The 20,509-nt window shown below is 39.8% G+C and overlaps 1 protein-coding gene across 1 annotated transcript in view; it reads left to right on the top strand.

The window, feature by feature from the left end:
• The first annotated feature begins 12,486 nt into the window (after positions 1-12,486).
• Positions 12,487-20,509, top strand: part of AGPS (alkylglycerone phosphate synthase) — a 133,780-nt gene continuing 125,757 nt past the window's right edge. Inside the window, exon 1 of the mRNA XM_068967169.1 lies at positions 12,487-12,746. Within this exon, the coding sequence (XP_068823270.1) occupies positions 12,487-12,746 (260 nt within the window). The remainder of the gene's footprint in view (positions 12,747-20,509) is intronic.

Genomic DNA, 20,509 nt, shown 5'->3' with positions numbered 1-20,509 from the left:
TTTAACTTATATACAGAATACTACTACTACTAAGTCACTTCAGTCGTGTCCGACTCTGTGCGACCCCATAGATGGCAGCCCACCAGGCTCCCCCGTCCCTGGGATTCTCAAGGCAAGAACGCTGGAGTGGGTTGCCATTTCCTTCTCCAATGTATGAAAGTGAAAAGCGAAAGTGAAGTCGTTTCAGTCTTACACAGAATACAGTTTCAGTTTATACAGAATAAACCTTGCGAAATGCTGGGCTGGATGAAGCACAAGCTGGAATCAAGATTGCTTGGAGAAACATCAATAACCTCAGATATGCAGATGACACCACCCTTATGGCAGAAAGTGAAAAGGAACTAAAGAGCCTCTCGATGAAAGTGAAAAAGGAGAGTGAAAGGCTGGCTTAAAACTCAGCCTTCAAAAAATGAGGATCATGGCATCCGGTCTCATCACTTCATGACAAATAGATGGGGAAACAGTGGAAACAGTGACAGACTTTATTCTCTTGGGCTCCAAAATCACTGCAGATGGTGACTGCAGTGATGAAATTAAAAGACGCTTGCTCCTTGGAAGAAAAGCTATGAAGCTATGACCAACCTAGACAGCATAATAAGAAACAGAGACATAACTTTGCTGACAAAGGTCTGTATAGTCAGAGTTATGGTTTTTCCAGTAGTCACATATGGATGTGAGAGCTGGACCATAAAGAAGGCTGAGAGCCGAAGAATTGATGCTTTTGAACTGTGGTGTTGGAGAAGACTCTTGAGAGTCCCTTGGACTGCAAGATCAAACCAGTCAATTCTAAAGGAAATCAATCCTAAATATTCATTGGAAGGACTGATGCTGAAGCTGAAGCTCCAATACTTTGGCCACCTGATGTGAAGGGCTGACTCATTAGAAAAGACCCTGATGCTGGGAAAGACTGACAGCAGGAGGAGAAGGGAATGACAGAGGATGAGGTGGTTGGATGGCATCATTGACTCAATGGACATGAGTTTGAGCAAGCTCTGGGAGATGGTGAAGGACAGGAAAGCCTGGCATGCTGCAGTCCATGGGGTCGCAAAAAAGTTGGACCTGACTGAGCAACTGAACAACAATTCTCATCTTATTTTATATTTGAATACTGAGGAAGGTTACGCATGCTAAAATATTTTCCCCCTTTTCCTTCACACTACTATCCTGTCTAGATTTTTTGCAATCAGCATTGACTATATTTGAAATTGTAATTTAAAAGATAAATTAAAAAATTTTAAATATAAAGTTTTAATTATGGAAAATTTGAAACATATACAGAAGTAGGGAGTATACGTGCCATCACCCAGCTTTAATATGACCAATTTTGTCTGACCTATTCTCCAAACACCTTAGTGTCTCCTTTGCTTATCATCTGCATTGGGTTATTTGGATGGAAATTGAAGACATTGTCTTCTCCCATAAGACAAGGTAATTTTAATAATCTTATTTCAAATCTGGGAAGCAGAAGTTTACCTGTTGTTCTCATGGATTGGTTCTAAAGAAAATGTTATTTAGCAGAAATGTTTTTATTGTATGCAAGTTGCATAACTGGTTATCATCCTGCACTGTATTATTTATTCAAAGGTATAAGGTATTAATAAAACTTAATTTTTACACATTTTTGTGGAGATTTCACACATTCATATGCTGAATTCTACATTTATGCAATTTTTTTCTCTGACATTTTAAGATCTGCTGGGAAGCTGGAAGATGTGTAGTTTAGTTACAATAAACAAACTCCTTCAGTGATGGAGTTGCAGAAAACTATAGTTAGGACTTGGGATGGTACTTACCCTGACTTCAATGTACTTGTAGCTAAGGCACAAAAGGTAGGCCAGTGCATAGTCAATGAAGGATAATTTTACTGACCCCTAGTGCTTTATAAGAAACACTCAGAACTAGCATGAGAAGTGGCCCGTTCACTCAAATATCTTCCGCTCCCTTTTGAAGAACCCTGGCTGCAGTAGGGCCTAGACCTCTTCTTGATTATTAATGCATCTAGTGTCCTGTTTTTCCGGCTGGTGCACTGCTTCCCTGGGGAGGCGTCTTGACGTTCACCCCTCTACGAGCCTCCTGCCTGCTCTCTGGAGAATCATCCTATGAACCTACTCTATATAGACAACGTCTGCTTCTAACCTGAATTGTGACTAAATGGATGGGTTTAAAAATTGATTATGGCTCACCACAAAAATAGTGTTAGAACTGACTATAATTAAAATTCCAGTTATGTGAATTTCAACTCTGTCCTCCTCCTACCACATACAAGCAAATCAGAATATTACTTTGGATCCAGTAGGTTTGGCTTTTTTTTTTTAAAGAAATGAATGTGCTGTTAGTACCGGTATATGAATGCCTTTGAAACAGAAATGAAAAATTGTCTGACACTTTAAACACACAACTATTTTGCACACAAGTTTAAAGTAAGCTGGATCAAGGATCTATTTTGAAGACTGTCTTTAAAGAGGGTCAGACAGTGTCTTTAAAGAGCATATTTTAGAAAAGGACCCCTTTAACAGAATTAGTTGGCTTCCATTTAGACCATCTTCGCATTCCTGCCTTGCCGTCTGGCTGTCAGTTGTTCTATACAGGCCGCTACTTTGGGATGTGTTTCCTGCTTTGTCTTCCTCTATGCGGACCTCCTGGCATTAGCCTTGGCTGTCTTCCTGTGACTTTGTCTCTTGGCTCATGGATCAATTTTATTGCTCATTTCATGACCCTGAATACTTTATTTCTTTACCTTTCTCTTGTCCTGCATTATACTGACCCTTGTAGAAAAAACAGAAGACAAAGAGGTTTAAAAGAAAGAAAAAATAAGAAGGAGGAGTGTTAAAAATAAGGAAAAAGAGTAAGAAGAACATGAAAAAGCTACCATATATCTTGCATGAAAAAGTCATTTAATATGTCAACATTTAAAAAGTAGATTGCAAAACCAGATATTGCTGCTTTAAATGGTAGCTATAGGGCTACAGTAGAAACACTGCCTTGGTGGTTAATATTGTTGTTTAGTCGCTAAGTTGTGTCTGCCTCTTTGCGATCCCATGAACTGTGGCTTAACAGGCTCCTCTGTCCATGTAATTTCCCAGGCAAGAATACTGAAGTGGGTTGCCATTTCCTTCTCCAGGGGATCTTCCCAACCCAGAGATCAAACCTGCCTCTGCTGCTTGACAGGTGGACTCTTTACTACTGCTCCACCCAGGAAGCTCATTGGTGGTTAATAGATCATTTTAAAAACCCAATTCAGGGACTTTCTTGGTGGTTCAGTGGGTGAGATTCTGCACCTACACTTCAGGGGATCATGGGTTTGATCCTGGGTCTGGGAACTAAGATCATATCCCGCATGGTATGAACAAAACAAAACAAACACAAATCACCTAGTTCAAAGTAGCTTATATACTTCCTCAGGCTTCAATATGTGATTGTTGGGGTAGTGAGAAGCAGTGCCATGGTTCAGTTGGACTAAGGAGAAAATTTGATTCTATGTAAAAGGATAATGACAGAGTGACCGTTAGAGGTGTGTGTACTCTGAATACACTCACAGTAGCTTCTCATACTATAATCCTATAACCCAAATCAGTAGTGTCCCCTTTCATAAGTCAGTTCTTTCAAAAAAAAAAAAATGGGAAATGGTGAGTAGAGATTATGCCACCTGGGAGGGTTAAGCAGCAAATTACTTCCTCATTAAATTTTCCTGAATATGGAGTAGAAATTCCTAAAAGCGTCCGCTGTCCTAAAGCAGATTTGCCAGAGCTGAGTCTAGGACCCTGGAGATTTATGCTACAATATCCTCAAACCTGGCTGTCTCTGGTGCTCTGGAAGCGTCTCAGTGAATTCAAAGACACTCCTTTCTCTACTCCCCAAATAATACTTTTGAACTATGGGAAAACAAAACAAAACAAAACAATTCTGATGGGAATGAATTAGCACAGAAAAGACTTGCCTTTGAGAATATCACTTGTTCCTGGGTGCTCCATCATTGTTGGCCACACACATGAAAGCACTGATGAAGAGGGCTAAGAAACCTGGAGATACAAAAAGTTCAAATGCTAGGATTAGTGAATAAAGAGTTTTGCCAAGCTATCATCTCCACAGCATTAAAAAATGACCTTGGGAACATCCTTTAAACTCTTTACCACTGATTTAAATGCACCAATATAAATAATATTGTAAGACTAACATAGGAGTGAGCCTGATTTTATAAGACAGCTTAAGCTATCATGTTACAACACAAAAGTCACACTAAATTTAGATACCTCATTTATAAGAATTGTTTCTATTCATATGTGAATTGGATTTGGAAATCTGATTTTAAAGTGCAGGAATCACTTTCAAATGTGATTGTATGAAATTTAAAAATACGTATTTCATATAGAATGTATCAAAACGTGAAATTATTCTTTAAATATTTTTAACACCTTTGGTTTATGAATAGTGGGCATTTCATACTACAAGAGTGTTAACCACTTTTAGCATTCAGTTGTTTAGAGCTTACCCAGCAAATGTTTTAGTATGTATCTACAGAAATACTTTAGAGTAGCCATTCTTAAATGCAATCTGGGAATCTTTGTTGGGTCTTCCAAACCCTTTCAGGGAGTGATCAAGGTCAAAACTATTTTCAAAACAGACTAAGGCATTATTTATCTTTTTCACTCTGATTCTCTCATAGGTGTAACATGGAGGTTTTCGGTAGTGGCATGACATGTGATATTTCAACTGACTGATTTCAGAAGCAGATATGAGAATTAAACTGTCTTCTATTAAGCAAAACATCAGTTTGAAAAAATGTAAAGGAAAGCCATTTTTCTCATGTTCCCCCCAAATATAGTTATTTTTAGTAAAATATTTTACTTATATAAATATGTATTGGTTGATCATCATTATTTTAAAAATAAATTGTAAAGAAGTATTTTAAATATTAAAAAAATTTAATTTATTATATGGTATAGGTAGATATGTAGGTAGATATAAACATAAACAAAAGCTCTCTGTTGGGGGGGCTCTCGATTTTTAAGATTTATAAAGAAGTCTTAGAGTCCAAAGAGCTTAAGTTTACCTAAAAGCAAAACTTTAAATGTTTACTGGCTTAAAGTACTAACTGATAAATAGCATATCTTGATTTTAATCTGTTCTAAAGAAAATAATTTTTTTAAAGTAATTTTTGACTTTAGCTTTCAAAGTCCTTGCATATTTATAATTTTGCAATAAATCTGACAGGTAGGCAGGTCAGAACTGATTCTTATCTAAAGAAACAGAGAAGAAACCAAGAAACAGAGTTTTAGACTGCATAGTAAGTTAGTAGCAGAGCAGCTATAGAACATAAAGAACATAAAGTTCATAGAACATACAGTACTTTCAACTCTAACCGAATAATTTGGCTAACTAATGCATTTCCTCCTCCTTTCCCTATATGGGGTGACTGTGACATGGAAAATACTAAAATGGTATTGCGACAGAACATAGCCTGCAGCCACTATCCCATTAAACATCTTCATTCTCAGGCTAACTCAGTGCCCTTTACTGGAACAGACAGCCAAGCACGGGTAAATGCTTTCCTGTCATTCAAAAACGTTGCTAACTCCTATAGACTTTTTTGTAGGAGTTTTTTATGTCTTCATCATTTGCTGGTAGAGCTTCTTTTTATAACTAGGGACAGCTTCGCAGGTATACCTAACAGGCGACTTCGTCTGAGAATGAATTCCAGAGTACTGGTCTTTCCTGATGGTCGTGCTAATTCTCTGCTCAAGAACTTAAAATAACTTCCACCAGATCAATGTTTACTCTTCTGCTAAGTTTTCAATGCTCCTCAGATTTGGCTTCACATTTCTCATTCAACCTCATTTCTTTTCCCTCTAGTGTGCATTATCTTATGTAGGAGGGCTGTCATCCTTATACCAACCTCACTCTCACTTCCATAATAGCAGTTGGAGTTTACTATATTCTTGCTCATTAATCTTTTAATACCCCTGGGAAGTTGTTATTACTATCCCAACTTTATAGACAAGGAGCTGAGCCCAAAGATATTAATATGACAAGTTTGAGACAACACATCTTTCTGATCAATGGTGGAGCCAATATTCAAACCTATGTCTGTCTGGGAATGAGGGTAATGCTGTTAGCCATTACACCATATATATCAGTAGATGAATTAAATTTAAATAGGTTAAATGAGCCAAGATTTTGTGCTAAAACTTTCTAAAGAAAACAACTAAACGCTATTTACAAGAGACACATCTAAAACATATGAATACAAAAAGATTGTACGTCATAGGATAAGGCCATCCCCTTACTCTCCACACTCACATACAAACTGCCATAGTTAAACTTTAAGACATAAATCATTATTAGAAAGCAAGAGGGATATTTGATAATTATAAAAGGTTCAAATCATCAAGAGAATATAATAATTTTGACATTTAATATACAGGTTCAAAGTATTGAAAGCAAAGATTAGCAGTAGAAAGAAAAAGAGATAAATCCGTAATGATAGTGGGAGATCTTAACATACTTCAATAACTGATAAAGTAAGTAAACAAAATATCAGTTGGGATATAAAACAATACAATATATAAAACAATACATGAGCTTGAATACTTGAATATAAAACAATACTTGAACAATACAATCATTAGATCAAATTTGTATCTGAGGAACACTGTACTCCTAAACAAGAGAGAATACAAATCATTCTTTTCAAATACAAGTGGAAACTATTTGGAACTGAATAATCATGAAAATAATGTTATCAAAACTTGAAGTTAATTGCTTATAGGGAAATTTATAGCTTTAAATGTAAATATCAGAAACGAAATACAACAAAAGGCTGAGAAACCAATGAGCTAAGCATTCATTTAAAAAAATTAGGAAAAAAACTGGAAGATAGGAAATAATATTAGCAGAAATTAATTTTAAAAACATACATATAATTGGATCAACAAAGTCAAAATTCGGTCTTTTAAAAAAGTAATAGAATTGCTAAATGTCTGGTAAATTGATTTAAAAATAGAGAGATAGCAAAATAACCAGTATTGGGAATAAAAAAGTAGGACATTAACAAAGATTCTATAGACATTAAGTGATAATAGAAGATACTATGAAAAACTTTATGTCATTAAATTTGAAAATGTAAATGAAGCAGACAATGTGCTAAAAAAACTGTTAAAAAGCGAAACAAGCAGATACAGAAAATCTGAGTAGCATTAAACTATTTAGTCTTTTAATAAAAAGACCTTCCCATAAAGAAAAATCTAGGTTCAGATTGTTTCTTTGGTGAATTGTAGCAAACATTTAAGGAAGAAATAATGATCAGTCTTACACAAACTCTTCTTGAGCCTAGAAAACAAAGAAGTACTCACTAGCTTGTTTCATGAGACCAGCAAAATCTGACATGTTTCTATTAAAAGAAGGAAAATAACAGACCAACCTTACTTGTAAACATAACACAAAATATTAAACAAAAATTTAATATATTCAATGATATATAAAAAGGCCAGTATGTCATCATCAGGTTGGGTTCATGTCAGCATTGCAAGGTTGGCTGAAGAGTGGAAAACCAATCCATGTAATTTACCACACCAACAGAACAAAAGAGAAAAATCCTATGATCATCTCAACAGGCACAGAAAAAAATCTGATAAAACTCATTTCCAATCATGATAAAAACTCTCAGCAAGAGAGTTAGGATTAGAAGGGGAATTCCTTAATCTGCTCAAAGGTTTGTTAAAAAACAAAATGAAACAAAAACTCAGCAACCCTGTTGAAACACTGGTGAAGTGTTGGAAGATTTCCCTTTGAAATCAGGAACAAGATAAACGTGCCACTACCACAACTTCTCTTGAACATTGTACTGGAGGTTCTAGCCAGTTGACTAAAACAAGAAAAAGAAGGATAGAAAGGAAAAATCAACTGTTACTATTCACAAATTATATGATTCTATGTAGAAGATGGAAAAAAATAAAGAGTAGCTAAGCCAGTGTGATACTGGCATAAGGTAGATAAACAGAGCAATGGAATATAGTACAGAGCCTAGAAACAGACTAATGTTATGTCAACAGTTGATTTATGACAGAGGTGGTAATGTAGAACAAGGTATTTTCAACAAGTAGTGCTGAAACAACTGAATACTCATACTGGGAAAAAAAAAAAAAGAAACCCGATCTCCATACCAAAAGTAAAAATCAATTCCAGGTAACCTGTAATTATAAATGTGAATGGAAAAACTCTAAGGCTTCTAGAAAGTAATACAGGAGATCCATCTTTATTGTTGTTCTTTAGTCACTAAGTCATGTCTGACTCTTATGACCCCATGGACGGTAGCCCATCAGACTTCTCTGTCCATTGGATTTCCCAGGCAAAAATACTGGAGTGGGTTGCCATTTCCTTCTCCAGGGGATCTTCCTGACCCAGGGATTGAACCTGCATCTTCCATGCTGCAGCTAGATTCTTTACCACTGAGTCACCGGGGAAGCCCAACAGTATATAACTGTATACCAGAGTTTATTCTACAATTAGTAGAGTTGTTTCCAGTTTGGGACTGTTTTGGGTAAGATTGCTATAAAATGTCTCTAGGTGGACATGTAGATGAATTTCTGTAATGTACTCATCTAAGAGTGGAATTTCTAAGTCCTCAAGTATGCATATATTTAATAGATAATAAAATGCCAGGCTTTTCCAAAAGTATTATGAAAAGTGAAAGGGTCCGTTGCTCATTCATGTCCTACTCTTTGTGACACCATGGACTGCAGCCCTGCCAGACTCCTCTTTCCATGGAATTTTCCAGGCAAGAATACTGGAGTAGGTAGCCATTCCTTTCTCCAGGGGATATTCCCAACCCAGGATCAAACCTGGGTCTTCTGCATTGCAGGCAGATTCTTCACTACTGTGCCACCAGGGAAGCCAAAGGAATTGTATAAAATCTATTCTAGCAGCTTAGGAGAGTTCCCATATGAGAGTTCTGACATGTTATTGTCAGTCTATTTAGTTTTAAATAAATAAATATGGGAAGTATCCTATGAAGCTGGAATAGATTTTGTACAATCCCTTTGGAAAAGTCTAGTATTTCATTATCTATTAAATGTATGCATATTTGATGACCTAGAAATTCCACTCTTAGATGGGTATGTTACAGAAATTCATCTATATGTCCACCTAGAGACATATGCAAGAATATTTATAGCAGCCATATCCACAACAAAAAACAAACCGGAAACAACCCCATTAATTGTAGAAAAAACCCTGGTATACACGTTCAATGGAATTCTATACAGCAAGGAAAATGAATGTATTGCAACTACATGCAACAATATGAATGAATCTCATAATGTTGAGTGAATGAAAGCAGACACAAAAGAACATACTATATCATACTATTCATATAAATGGAAAAAAACAGGAAACATATGCATGCTTTATTGATAAACATAAAAAACCAAGGAAATGTGTATCATAAAACTCAGGACAGTGGTTACCTTTGACAGGTAGAGTGTGAACTGATTGGGAGAGGGCATAAGAGGGACTTCTGGGGTGCTGGCAACCCTCTATTTTTCAATCTAGATGGAAGTTACATGGGTTTTTGATCTACGAGAAATTATACTTTGGTTTACTTTTTCTCATTTCCTAATAAAAATGTATAAAATTCAAGAATTCCTTCACTCAAGTATCACTAATCAACTCTGAAGATAAGCAATGAAAGTCAGTGCAATAAAGAAATTTGGTGCACGTTTCAGGAGTTAATTTCACCTGTTTGTGCTTCATATTAGAAGAGATGTTGTTAATGCAAATAAAGGACACTCTCCATGGGGATCTAGGTTATTAATGGCCATATGTTCCAGGACTCAAAAGGAATAAGTTTGTGGAGATGGCCCTGCTGAATGTGATTATCACTGAGGTTTTGCCTTTCGAGGGAATCTCAATGGACCATTGTTGTTCAGTCGCTCAGTCGTTTCTGACTCTTTGTGACCCCATGGACTGCAACATGCCATGCTTCCCTGTCCACTATCTCTCAGTTTGCTCAAACTCAATGGACCATGCCTCATGTGAAATATCTGTTTCTCTTAGGAAGGATGAAATAAGTAACAAGGCACTCTGCTTGAGCTTTGCTCTTGTAAGGAGAGGGATTAGGAAATCCTTCACCGATGTAACCTACATCACACTTATTTCACTTAATAGTATCACAGTTTCTTCCCCATATATATCCCAATTCCTAACTAGCTAATTTTACCATGTAGATGAAGCATAAGCTTAAACGCTTTTGTATCTCATAGCACATGAATTAAGTTATGTTATAGGCTCTCACCAAGTGTTTTTACTGCCTACATGTGTTTCATTACTGTGCACATATTTGAAATATATATAATCAGTTTTTCTAATGCTATAATAGTTTACACCAAAACTATAATTTTGGTTTATATCAAATTTTCCATCACCAGGAGGTAAGGTTTTTTTTATTGTTGATATTGGCAAAATTTATAAATTTTGTCTCCTGAGAGTTGGCAAGAAGCATGTTCAACTTCAACATGGAAAAGACTGTGGTAGTAAGTTAACTACATTTACATTTAACGCATGACAATTAGTATTAGATTGAGCTCTCTAGGACTCAAGCAAAAATTAATAGACCTGTGCTATTCCAAAAAGATTCTGAGGGAGTTGTTGTTTATACAGCATTCTGGCAAGAAATCTAAGACTTTTGGAGAAGGAAATGGCAACCCACTGCCTGGAAAATCCCATGGACGGAGGAGCCTGGCGAGCTACTGTCCACAGGGTCGCAAAGAGTCGGACACGCTGAGCGACTTCACTTTCACTAAGACTTTTACGTGATTGCAAGCAAACATGCTACTTGGTGTTTCAATACTGTTCTAGAAACATCTAGAAGGGTGTGAGAAGCTCAAAAACTAGAGTTGCTGAATTCTCAAATGTAAGGAGTCTTTTTCCTTAGATCATTCACAGCAATTTACTCCTGCTGCTCCCTTTTCCCACTCCTAGTCTATCTCAAAGAGACAGTGGTTAGAAGCAGCGACTAAACAGGAGTGGGACTCAGTGATTCTGTAGCTAGACTGGATGTTTAATGCTGAACTCTCTCTTTTAGATTTGGTGATCAGGCATACACATCAAGTCCTCTTCACTGTTTACCTGAATTTTCTCCAAATTATTAAATGGTTCTTTCGTATTGGTCAAATAACTTCTGGAATATCTTAACTCTTTTGCAGAAGACTGTGTTAGCAAGAAGGTGGGTATACAGAAAGGAGGTGAACTCATTGGATTCAGAAAGCTTATGGTAACGCCTTCTCTTACCATTCCCAAGACTTACTTTTAAATTGCACCTTATGCGAAAAGGAACTCTTAATTTCTGATGGTTGAGGTCTGCAAGGTGGCTTATAAAAGTCTATCTGGTTAACTGGCTGAAAACGGTTGTGAAGCACAGTCCTACTGACACAACTCCAATTTCACTAAGTGCCACTGTCCAGAAATGAAGCCAATTTGTAGATGACTGAGACGTCTTAAGAACAGTTGTTGGGTAATTTCAGCTTTGGGTTTCCCAGGTGACTCAGTGGTAAAGAATCCGCCTGCAAATGCAGGAGATGCAGGGTTGATCCCTGGGTCAGGAAGATCCTCTGGAGAAGGAAAATGGCAATTCACTAAGCATTTTTGCCTGGGAAATCCCATGGACAGCGGAGCCTGGAGGGCTACAGTCCACGGAGCTGCAAAAGAGTTGGACAGGAGTTTAGCGACCAAACAATAACAGTTTTATCTCTAGCACCAGAAAACTTTGGCACTATTAGGAAAATGAAGAAAAGAAGGGCGCAACACCCAGTAACCACAGAAAGAGAACCTAGGTTGCAACTCAGCATTAGTGTTTACTAGGTGCACGCCTTTGGGCAACTTAAGTGTCTCCGAGTCTGTTTTCTCATTTCAGTTTTTTCAAAGCTTACTTACTTGAGATCTAGCATTGAGCTCAGTGCCAGGCTCGAAGTAGGTGATGAGAAAATGATAGGAATTTGCTTTGATGGTTATAGGCAACCAATCAGTTCTGAGTTACTTTTAGTGACCCCCGCAGCGAAGGAGAGCAGAAGTGGGCCCAGGAAATGATGGCGTTGGTTCGCTCGTCAGGTCCCCAGATGGTCCGAGGCGTCTCGTCCTGAGAGCTACTCTGGAGGCTCAGGCCTCACCCGAGAGGACCACCCAGCGCACTAGGTCACCTCGGGGAGCGTTTGCGGTTTGGCTCCAGTTATCTAGCATGATTCAGGCCGGGCCAATCCCGGGATGGCTCGAACTCACCTGCTTGACAGGTGTCAGCGGCCTGGGGCGTGACCGTGGAGGCGGGCAGCCGCGGTGGGCGGGAGCTGAGAATAAGTAGCTCCAGGCGCATGGCACCAGCCGCCCAGTCGCCGCGGTGGCTGCCGGGATGCGCCGCAGCGAATGGTCGCGCCGGGCGCCGCTCTGAGTGACCTTTCACCCGAGCCCAGCGGCCCCGGGCGGCGGCACAAGGCGGAAGCCATGGCGGAGGCGGCGGCTGCAGCGGGCGGGACGGGCGCGGGCGCGGGCGCGGGCTCCGGGTCCGCAGCGGACCGGGACCGGGATCCGGAGCGGGACCGCGCCGGGCGGAGGCTGCGGGTTCTTTCAGGCCATCTGCTGGGCCGGCCTCAGGAAGCTCTGAGTACCAATGATTGCAAAGCGCGGAGAACCGCGGCGACCACCACGGCGGCGCCCACTGCCACTCCCGCCGCGCAGGAGTCGGGCACCATCCCCAAGAAGCGGTGAGTGATGTCTCTGTTGAGCCAGCCTCTGGTGAGGGACCAGGCCGGGCCTGTGCTGCGGGAGGGCACGGGGGAGGTGGGAAGGGAGGTGACACGGGAGGGGGGAAGGCATTCCGGTCCCTGAAAGTGCGGACCATCTCTTTTAAGAGAGCGTAGATGACAAGCAGGATGAAATGGGTTTGGGTCACTGTTTGAGAGTAATAAACCTGAAGAACTCTTACTGGGGAAGGCTTTCAGGGGACCTTTTTTCTTGGATTCATAATGCCAGAAATTCATTGTCTGTCTTGAATTAATACTTAGGAAGCCAGCGTCTTCGAATACATAGAAGGGGCTTAATTATGATCCTCCAAGGAAATTTAAGTTTGTACCAAATGATGGATCTCTTCCAAGTCGCTCTAGCTTGGGTGTGAGTTGGCGGTTCCTGGAAGAAGGTGCTGCTGCTGGTTTCTGGGGTGGATTTCTGCCTGCTTAGGGGCATGATCTTTGAGGGAGGAGGAAATCGAGGGATGGGAAGAAGCAATAAATAGAAGACACTGCCAGTGACTTAGGGTGTAGGTGGTAGCTACTGAGCTCTGGTGTAACCAAAAGCTGAAAGATCCTTGTTGATGGGTGAGGTTCTTTGTAAGATATCTTAAGACTTTTTGGAGGACTGTTAAGCTCTGATGCAAGCCACTAGGAAAAGCTGTTATTTGAGATATGGCTTTGTCAGCGCGGATAAACTTTGAAAGTGAAAAAAAAGTTGTTAATGTTTAGTGTGTCCTTTCAATGTCAGAGATTGTGCTAGATCTAATTTCTTTTACTCCTCTCCAAACTGTGAGGTAGGTGCAGTTATCTTTCATTTTATAGATGAAGGAATAAACAAGATTTAGAAGCCTGCTCTCGGCTTGGCAGGTTCACTGTGTGGCAGGTTAATTTTCGAAATCTGGCCAAGTTGACTTTAGGGCCAAATTCTTAAACTGTACTGTTTCTGATGAATTCATCCATTAATTTAGTATTCATTAGTCCTACTACATACTCACTGTACTAAGAATGTAGAGATTTTAAAATGCAGTATTTACTCCTTAACTGATAACCTAAGAAGATAAGGTTATAATACAGTATGATAAGAAAGTTAGCTGATAACCATAGCAAATAGTTACTTAACCCAGTTTTGGGTATTTATTTACTAGGGCAAAGGCTTTCCAGGGTAGGGATTGCCTGAGTAAATCTCGAAGGTTGTTCTGGAAGTAACCTGCTAATGGAGAAAAGCATTCTTAGTGAAAAAGCTGTATTCACAGGTAAAGCAGTGAGAGGTTGAACTGCTAAGAGTTAAGTGTTGCAGGAAGAGGTGAGAATAGCTTGGGATGAGGAGCGGATAGGTTGGTCTTGTTTACAAGATTTTATGTACAGTAAAAGATGATTACATTTACCTCTAGAAAGGTCACACTAGGGATTGAGTTGAAGGTTTAAGCAGTTGAGCATATGGTTTTGGGGAACATAGATTAGAGTTTGAATTTGCACTCCACAGTTCCAGCTGCATGACCTTGGGCAAGTTACTTAGCCTCTCTCAGAGCTTTAGACCCCTCATCTGTGAAAATGAGGACAGTAAGTCCTGGTTTGCATTGTTGCTGTGAGAATTGAATAATGTAAAGTGATCAAGTGCTTAGTGCAATGCTGATTTCATAACCCTTCAACAAATGGGAGATGCAGTTTTGATTGAGTCCAAGAGATTTAAAAGAGTAAACCATTTATTTAGAAGACTAATATCCCAATGAGAAATGCTGTGATTCTGAACTCGGGGATAATGCTGGGAGTGGGCAATCTATTTGAAAAAGTATTAGGAGGCAAATTTTCCATAACTTGATTACTGAGTGGTGAGGGAGGAAGGAATCAAGGATCACATTCTGGCCTCTGGCTTCATTTGAAGTTATATTAGCTGTGATTGGATTTAAAACTTTAAAGTTCTCTAATGGTTTAATGTACATTTATGTCCATTCTTTTGTGTGCATGTGTGAGAGTGTACATTTATATGCAGGTTCATACTCTTGAACTAAGTAGAGAGGGCAAGTATTCCTTAAAGTTGGACTTAGGGCCTTTATTTACAGCATTCAGAGAAAAATAGTAATGTTTGGAAGGCACAATGGGGTAATGGATGAGGCTTCCCACAGCTGAGGGTGGCTAGTCTGGGAGGCCTTCTGTAGCTGCTCCGTGGACTGAAGGCCCAGCTGCATGTAATCTATGCCATTAACGGCCCTGGTGTTTCCTTCAGGATTAGATGTGGTAAAATCCAATCCTGTACAACTATGTTAAAGTTTGAATAATAGGTTGAGGGAACACAAAACTTGTATTACATGAAGTATCGTATCAAAAGCTCCTTCACAAGAGTGATCTGCTTAATGTGTTTTTCATGGGGACCCAGGTGTCCCTTCTGGGTCGGAGAAGGCAAGGCACCCCACTCCGGTACTCTTGCCTGGAAAATCCCATGGACGGAGGAGCCTGGTAGGCTGAGGTCCATGGGGTCGCTAAGAGTCGACTGAGCGACTTCACTTTCACTCTTCACTTTCATGCATTGGAGAAGGAAATGGCAACCCACTCCAGTGTTCTTGCCTGGAGAATCCCAGGGACGGGGGAGCCGGTGGGCTGCCGTCTGTGGGGTCGCACAGAGTCGGACACGACTGAAGCGACTTGGCGGCAGCAGCAGGGGTGCCTTCTACTTCCTGCTGCTTAGTTGGATCTCAGTTTACCAGCACCAGAGCAGAGCCGAAAGGGAAGGCGAGTGATGGAGCAGGAAGGAGCCAGTGTGTATTTCTAGTGAAGTGTAAATGTGACTATATCATTATTTTGGAAGGATTTGGTCATGTATGTTATGTGTATAACTCCCTTTCTTTTATTACCTGGGATGATGTCATTGGTTGAAATTCTTTTATTTCATGGCTGGTTATCATCTTGGAATTGGAGGAGTAACTTCTTGAAACTTCATGCTTTCGTTCCTCTTACAGGGTAGTCAGGTATATGTCAATTTACTTAACATTTATAGAGTAGTTGCTTTATGATAGATGTTGTCTTAGGTACTGAAAGTAAAGAGATAATAGTCCTTGGCCTCAAGAAATTCAGTCTAGCAAGGGAGGCGCACATTCTAGCACATTTTGAGTAGAGCCAGGGTAGATACAGATGTGGCACAGAGGAAAGAGAGTGATGTATTCTGTCTAGGGCCTCAGAAGAAGCTTTCTGAAGATGACTTTAAAATATGGATGACAGTGTGGCAGGTTGTTTTGGTGGTGAGGAGCGCTGGTATTCCAGACAGAAGTCATAGCATATGGCAAAGCAGGAGGGTGGGAAAGTGCACCTTGTATTTAGGTAATTAGGCAATTCAGTATTGGTAGAGGTGGGAGTAAGTTAAAAGAGGGCTTGAGCAGGTCATGGAGGCCTTTGGCCAGTAGGTCATCAGTCCTTTCATTCTTTCACTCATACATGTCTGAATGTTTGAGTGCTTACTATGCAGCATAGAACAGTGAACAAAAACTCTACCCTTGTAGACTTACATTCTATTTGGAATGGAGATAGTGTAACAGACAAGTAATACAGTACTTCAGATGATCATGTGACGTATAATGAAAAGAAACGAAGCAGCGCAGGCGGCGTGGTAACGGAGAGCCCTTAAAGGAATTGAGCTCTCTGAGAAGGGATGTGACCAGATTGGATTTGGGTTGGGGAGCAATCACTGCAGCTGCAAGGTTAAGAATGGATTGGAGAAGGATGAGGATGGATGTGGGACGATCCATTCAGGGAGACTGTTAAAGCAAATTCAGTTCAGTTCAGTTCAGTCCAGTCGCTCAGTCGTGTCCGACTCTCTGCGACCCCATGAATTGCAGCACGCCAGGCCTCCCTGTTCATCACCATCTCCCGGAGTTCACTCAGACTCATGTCCATCGAGTCCGTGATGCCATCCAGCCATCTCATCCTCGGTCATCCCCTTCTCCTCCTGCCCCCAATCCGTCCCAGCATCAGAATCTTTTCCAATGAGTCAACTCTTCGCATGAGGTGGCCAAAGTACTGGAGTTTCAGCTTCAGCATCATTCCTTCCAAAGAAATCCCAGGGCTGATCTCCTTCAGAATGGACTGGTTGGATCTCCTTGCAGTCCAAGGGACTCTCAAGAGTCTTCTCCAACACCACAGTTCAAAAGCATCAATTCTTTGGTGGTCAGCCTTCTTCACAGTCCAACTCTCACCCATACATGACCACAGGAAAAACCATAGCCTGGACTAGACGGACCTTAGTCGGTAAAGTAATGTCTCTGCTCTTGAATATACTATCTAGGTTGGTCATAACTTTTCTTCCAAGGATTAAGCGTCTTTTAATTTCATGGCTGCAGTCACCATCTGCAGTGATTTGGGAGCCCCCCAAAATAAAGTCTGACATTGTTTCCACTGTTTCCCCATCTATTTCCCATGAAGTGATGGGACCAGATGCCATGATCTTCGTTTTCTGAATGTTGAGCTTTAAGCCAACTTTTTTGTTCTCCTCTTTCACTTTCATCAAGAGGCTTTTTAGCTCCTCTTCACTTTCTGCCATAAGGGTGGTGTCATCTGCATATCTGAGGTTATTGATATTTCTCCCAGCAATCTTGATTCCAGCTTGTGTTTCTTCCAGTCCAGCGTTTTTCATGATATACTCTGCATCTAAGTTAAATAAGCAGGGTGACAATATACAGCCTTGATGTACTCCTTTTCCTATTTGGAACCAGTCTCTTGTTCCATGTCCAGTTCTAACTGTTGCTTCCTGACCTGCATACAGATTTCTCAAGAGGCAGGTTAGGTGGTCTGGTATTCCCATCTCGCCGGGGTCCAGCCCCCGCAGGATCCAGGGAAACCCAAAGGAGAAATGGCGTCGGCAATTGCGATTGATTTAGAGAGAGAAAGATAGATAAGAATGTTGTAGATAAGAAAATAGAGGGAGAGAAAGAGGCTGATATTCCTTGGTTTATATAGAGAACCAATAAAACTTCAAGACAAGAAGTTTGCCCTGTTCACGGAGGCCACAGGTTCCCTCCCGGTCTCTTGAGGGAGTGAAGACGCAGAACGTCTTCCCGTTCAGGTCTTAGAAACCCGGGCAGATAAGTGAACGCAGGGAGCCCCCATGCTCCAAGGGATCAGCCTGAAAAAGAGAGGGAGACGGAGAGAGAGAAAGAAAGAGAGAAGAAAAAACACGGGGTGACCAAGCTTCTGTGAGGCCCAAAAGCTTTATTTTTCAAAAGGTACTTTTATACCTTGCCTTATACATAGAGGGAAATGAAAGATGCAGGGTCATACAGAGTCAGCCCAAACATTCCAGCAGTTTTGCCCTTATTGAAACCAGGATTTTTCTGCATACCTTTTCCACAAAAGATGATGTGTACAGTATCTTCTGGCCTTGGAGGCCTGTGAACATTTTATGATCCTCTTTTGATAAAGGCTGCTCAACCAGAAAACTTATTTTCCCTCAAAGTGTTTTTTCTTCATATTTCTAATCTACGTTAGCCTCAGAAAATGCCAAACAGAGTTATGTTTTTCACAGAGCAAAGGTGCAGTGAGTTACAAGAAAGAACCAATTAGCTCAAAAGTGTGATATGGTTAAATTCAAGGCTACACTTGTTTTTCTAGCATTCTCACTATGTTAACTAGTGCATTCCCAGGTGCACAGTGGATCAGAGATATGGGAACTTAGCAACAAGCATTGGCCCAATAATGAAATCCTACATCAGCCCTAGCACTACTCTAATAACTTTTAACGCTTTCAAAGGCTGTATGTTTTAGGCTTTCCGTGCTTCTCACAGTTGGGAGGCTGTAAATGTATGCATAGCTGCAGGAGTCTGGATAACCTGCCAAGCAAGCTAGAATGCTAATAGAGGGGGTTTGGTTTGAAATATTCCTCTCATGTCCAGGAGACTTATTAGCTATAGCCCTAGGTTGATTTTCTCCAGAGAAAGGTGGTCAGGGTTAGCCCCCTGTTAATGGCAGAGGAGTTGGGGAAAATGATGAAACAGTAAAACAGACAGATTCTGGTTTTGGGGTAGATGCTCGAGAAAGCCTAGGGAGCCCCTTGAGTTCTGAAGCCTTGCTTAACAGTTCTCTTCCACATGACCCCCTCATGGCTGGGATCTCCCATGGCAGCTCCCGGCACCATCTCTTTCAGAATTTTCCACAGTTTATTGTGATCCAACAGTCAAAGACTTTGGCATAGTCAATAAAGCAGAAATAGATGTTTTTAAAGCAAATTACGGGAGAAATAATGAAGGATTAATTCAAGATGATTGCAATGAGAACAGAGAAGCAGGTGGATTTGCATTTTGAAAGCTGGTGCATTAGTTGATATTTAAAACCTGTTGCACTTGTCACATGGTCTCTTATGAGTAGATTTTAATTACTTCTATCCAAGAACATATATTTTCTTTATTTGAGGTTGTGGAGTAGAGTTTTGAGGATGATGGTTTACTTTTGGACTTCTGTGTTCCTGTAAGTGCCTTATTACTCCATGAACAATTTCTTTCTGCACTTGTTTCTGAATGCAGTTTTAGATTCCTAAAAATCATAGTAAATGTCAGCCAAATATATGACATTTTTATGGCTTGGTTTTGATTTTTTTTTCAATTTTTTAAAAGTTATTATAGCGCTATGAAAAAGAAGGAAAAGAACCCTTGTTCACATCTGTCCCTCCATTACCAGTAACCACTTCCTCAGTTGTAATTTTGACTCCAACCTCTCTGCGGTTTGCATTAGTCAAAACTGTTCTGTGGCAATTTTTATAGCAGTTGTAAACTCTTATAGTTCAGATCAAAAGAATATCTGATTAAGAAAGCTGTTAATTATGTGATTTACTTGCTCATAGTGTCATTTATATACACCATTCTTTAAAAAATAGTGTATTATTTAACATCTACAAGAACCTTGGTAGATATTTTCCAGAAGGAAAGATGTGAGTTAACTTCTTGTACATATTTCCCAGAAGGGCATCTTGAAGCTTGTAAGGGCTGATGCATTTCTGTAACAAGGTTATTTGCACAAGTGACCTGACTTAAAATTTACTGTCATTTGACAAACTTAGAGCTTATTTTAGTAGTTATGCTGAATGAAATATTTAGCCTACTTTGAGTTCCTAACTAGGAATTCTAGTAGTAGTAGTAATAGAAGTTTTAATTTGCTTAAGTCCTAATGTACTGGGTATCCTGCTGAGACGTGTACATTATCTCATTTAATTTTCACAATAGCTCTGAAAAGGAGGTGATACTATCTGTATGTTACAAATGAAGAAGGAGAGACTTAGAGTAGTTGACTTGTTTAAAGTCACACAACTACAAAATAAGAGACTGCAATTCAACTCTGCTCTGTCTTACTCCACTGTGCAGTATTACTGCACTGACGTTGTGCTCTAGGGGGAAGCTACCTACTTGGTAATCATCAAGTTATTTTCTTTGTCATCTAAGTTTCAAATCTTTTGTGATTGAATAGATCATGATCATATACAGTGTCATAATTAAGAGAGCATTAGTTTATATTAGTTTATATTATATTATATAAATTAGTTTATATTAGTTTATATTGTATTGTTTTATGTATCTTTATATATTATAAAATATAAATTTCTTTTTTATCCTATCAAAGTGAAAATCATAATTTAAGAAAATGTGATACATTGTTTAAAAACATAGACCAACCTGTTTCCTTTTGCAAGTGAATTTTGTTGCTTGACTTGGGAAAGAAGATGATGTCGAGGATAAAAGAGAAAGGAGGACTGTGGAAGACCCCAG

The sequence above is a fragment of the Capricornis sumatraensis genome, chromosome 3 (genome assembly GCF_032405125.1).
Source record: "Capricornis sumatraensis isolate serow.1 chromosome 3, serow.2, whole genome shotgun sequence".
Taxonomy (NCBI): domain Eukaryota; kingdom Metazoa; phylum Chordata; class Mammalia; order Artiodactyla; family Bovidae; genus Capricornis; species Capricornis sumatraensis.
Note: the sequence above shows the minus strand (reverse complement) of the source record. Positions and strands in the feature narration are given on the sequence as shown.